The 3,883-nt window shown below is 32.1% G+C and overlaps 1 protein-coding gene across 1 annotated transcript; it reads right to left on the minus strand.

Annotated features, from left to right (window-relative positions):
- Nucleotides 1-962: 962 nt before the first annotated feature.
- Nucleotides 963-3,877, minus strand: LOC139823764 (ankyrin repeat domain-containing protein 12-like; the record flags this gene model as incomplete). Its single annotated transcript, XM_071796264.1, has 3 exons — nucleotides 963-1,662; nucleotides 2,198-2,650; nucleotides 3,302-3,877. Coding segments are annotated over 3 exons (1,209 nt in total), but the record flags the coding sequence as incomplete, so codon positions are not given.
- Between the last annotated feature and the right edge of the window lie 6 nt (nucleotides 3,878-3,883).

A 3,883-nucleotide genomic window follows, 5' to 3' on the forward strand; every position in this document is an offset into this window, starting at 1 on the left:
TTCTTTTAACATTTCAATATATTTAACATCTTGTCTGCTCTTACAATGAATCACTGCGCAAGCTGTGTGTATTAGTGTTCATCTACTTCCAAATAGGATGCGTTCCGAAACTCAACGGGACAACTTTTCTGTCCCTAACGGTACCTAAAAAGTGTTTTATTTCTAAAGACCTTTAGAAAATTCTATAATAAAAAACAATATCAGAGTAGACACTATACTAAAGTTAATAAAAAAAAATGCCAAAATTCTGTCAAATGTATGTACTACTATAAATTAAAGAAAGAATTCCTTTGCAAAAATAAAGTTCATTCCACTCTACTTATTAACATTGTAAATATATGAAATTTGTGTTGTTTTAATCATAAATTTTATTTAAATAGTGTATGTTTATTATTGATTTTTCAATAAAATAATTGTTCCGTAAGGAATCATGATTTTATCTAAAAGTAGGATGCAATTTATATATAATTGTATATAATTGTAATTAATAATCTCATTGTAGGTTTATCTTCCTCTTCTCTCTATCTTTCAATTTAAAGCAAAGTTGAGTTGACTTATTACTAAATGAAAAATTCTTTATATACCAGTTTCTTAGTAATTTTTCAAATATTGAAATAAATTAGATAGCAAAATTATTTTTTTTTAGTATGAAAATCTCGTCCAATTTATTCCAACATTATTTCTAACATACCAGGAAACTGATACGATTATACCACTGTAGATACTGCTAGTTAAATAGTTGTGCTTTAGTTGAATTATGCTTAGAAATATTGTCGACATCAACCGAGACATCAACATAATTACCTTTTATTTTACAATACTGAAGTAACATTCACTGTCATTTCCACCCTTCAAAGCATATAGCAAAGTCGCTTTGCTAAGAACTTAGCCATTAAATTTGAATTTATTAGTATTTCGATGAAATATTGACACCTAATTCAATAAAAAATTCAAGGCACACATGGATATATTTTTGTATTTTATTCGTACAAGTGAATCGATTTACTTGGATTTATCTCAACTATATAAAATGAAAAAAGTATTTTCTCTCCTAAACACGTCCTTCCATAGTGTAATCTAAACTCACTTATACAAAAGTTAAATAACTGCAAATACAAGACTATCGCTGTCTAATAAAACTTTCAATCCTATTTCATTCCTATTTCAAATTTAGACGCTTCAGACGCCCTTTTTCAGTTTACAGTCGAAATCTTGATGTAACGATAGTTTCATAATCTAATAGTCCATACTTTTATTTTTGGATTTTTTTAACGTGCAAAATATTGAAATACAATGTATGTTTGTAAAATTTCTTTGCAGTTTGTTGCGTCGCTGTGATATTCGCTTACGATATGAATTTGCAATGACATAATAATAGTGCATATATTGATAGAGATCACAGATTAAAGCCATCGTCCTCGTTATCTCGAAGACATGAGAAAAACTGTGTGTACTAAAAAAGAAATATACGGATATTGTACACTAAGCTGGTAACAAATCAAAATCGTCTGAAACATGCACCATTGGAACATGAACGTCTTCTATCTGAGGTGTCGTTTTGGATTCACAAAGTCCTAATTCTTTCAGTTTCCATTCCCAATGCATTCGTTGAACAGCGTGTAAAGACTCTGCCTCATTATGGTGTCTCAACAGCATACCTTCCTGAAATTAACCATTAGATATAATAAAAATTATAATAGATAAAATATTGTGAATTAAAGGACTAAAATATTTTAATCAAAAATTAAAAGTACGAATTTGAAGTAAATATATTATGTTGTTTTAGATTGACATAGAAAATCACATAAGTAAATGTATTTTAGGATAATATTGTTAGTTTAATTTCAATAATGAAAATTAAATATAATATTATGTGTATATGTAATATTTAGGTGTGATTAGTAAAATATATATCCATGTTTAAATGAACGAATTATCGAGCGAGAGACTGGATTGAATCAAATTTAGGAAACTTTATTGAACAGTTGTCCTATTAACACGTAAGTATCTCCCTCTAATTTTGACAAGTTTTTAATATGTTGTATTCTAGATCAAAATAAAATATATATATTTTTTATACATACCGACGTGCATATTTAGGGGATAAAATAGCTTTTTGGAAAAAAAGTGCAAAAGTGCAGTGCAAAAGTACATGCAATAGAAGTAATATTTTATATATGTATAATTATATCTTTACCTTTATCTTTTCCCATTTATCGTCCACATCTTGAAGCCAACTTAAGAACAATCTACCGTTATATCTACTCCTTGCATTTCTGTCTTTTTCTTCTTGTTCCGGGGTAATGACGTTATACACCTCTTCGTCCTTGAGAATCGTACAAACGGAAAAGGGAAGAGATTGATTAGCGAGTGCTCTAGCCGCTCTACCGTGGACTCTAAGAATCTCCTGTTCCACCGACAGAACCAATTTCTCTTTTTCAACCACATGTTGCATCCTGAGACGATATCGTTCTTTTTCTTGTTCAATATATAAATCCTTTATAGCTCCGTGCAAACCAACAGGTGGATTAACATTCGGTTCTTTTGCATTGCCAGCTAACACATATGTACAGCGATTCATCAAGTAATCCTTAAAACCTTGAGGAGGTTTTGGTTGAACTGGGAATAAGCTCTTTCGTCTTCTCTCGATCTGTAAAGGATATTAAAAATTTATATGTTGCATTTTTTATTTTCCTTTTCTTTATTTGCACTCATATTCTAATTGATTTCATAATCCATTTTGATGTATGTACAAGTGTAAAATAAAATCCCAACAGTCAATTTAATAAAAATGTGAGTAAAAGATAGAAAATATTTTCATTCCAAGTATGCAAGTCAAGTGTGAATTTGAAGCAGCATCATTTTTCTTGGACTAGAGACCACTGAACTGTATTAATACTGAAACTCTCTACACATCAATATACATACATATATATATATATGTATTGATCAGCATAAATGCTTCCAGCACTATGTGGCCATTAAAAACTCTGATATACAGATGGATGTTTTAAATCGTTTAACCCTTGGAACACATATCCTTTGAAAAACTGTGGCTGGATCATTCTTGATATGTACTTTGTTCTCTTGGATAATCAAAAAGTTAGCATATAAAGCAGCAGTAAAAAGCAGCAGTTCTAGTTTTAGATTTTTTTTTACACAATTATAAAGAAAATGTACAAGTAATTTTCAAAAACTAACAAATATTCATTGGGTCTTAAGCACGCCAGCCATCGGTTAAAATCCAGCCAAGGGTTAAAAAAAATTCCATGCAGTATTGGAAAGTCAAGAGATACTTTGCCTGTTTTCTAATGTTGAGAAATAGCTGATAACAATTGGTAATTGGTTGATCGTGTGGATGAATTTCTGGTCCCGTACTAGTAGCCTCGGCTGCTTCATTAGCGGCAGCCGTAGCTGCGGCCTGTTGTGCTTCTTTACTGGGTTTCATTTTTCTCTTTCTAGGATGAAGCTCGACAGGCGGTGCCGGTGTACCAACGTTAGACATCGCCGAGGAACTGGTCGCCGAGATATTCTCCAAATTTTCTATACTACTATCTTTTTGATTTTTCGCAGCAGCGTCTGTATTTTTGTCCGATTTCTCCATGGCTGTGTTACATTTCGAGACAGCTCCTGTACTTGCGGATTCCGACGAAGTGGTCTTACTTACGTCGGACCCCACTGTTTCTGGCGTAGGCGAGTGATGCCTTTGTTGCGGCGAGGAATTATTCGAACGATCTGTAGTAGTATTAGTAGCTGGTAGTGGTGACGAGGTGGAATAATTTCCGTTACTTGACGAAGGGATAGCTTCTTTTGGCGCCGCGGAACCGTTACTACCGTTACCAGTCCTATAACAATATAAATTGTAAGAATATGTAATACCATT

Source organism: Temnothorax longispinosus, unplaced genomic scaffold, assembly GCF_030848805.1.
Source record: "Temnothorax longispinosus isolate EJ_2023e unplaced genomic scaffold, Tlon_JGU_v1 HiC_scaffold_171, whole genome shotgun sequence".
NCBI classification, from domain to species: domain Eukaryota; kingdom Metazoa; phylum Arthropoda; class Insecta; order Hymenoptera; family Formicidae; genus Temnothorax; species Temnothorax longispinosus.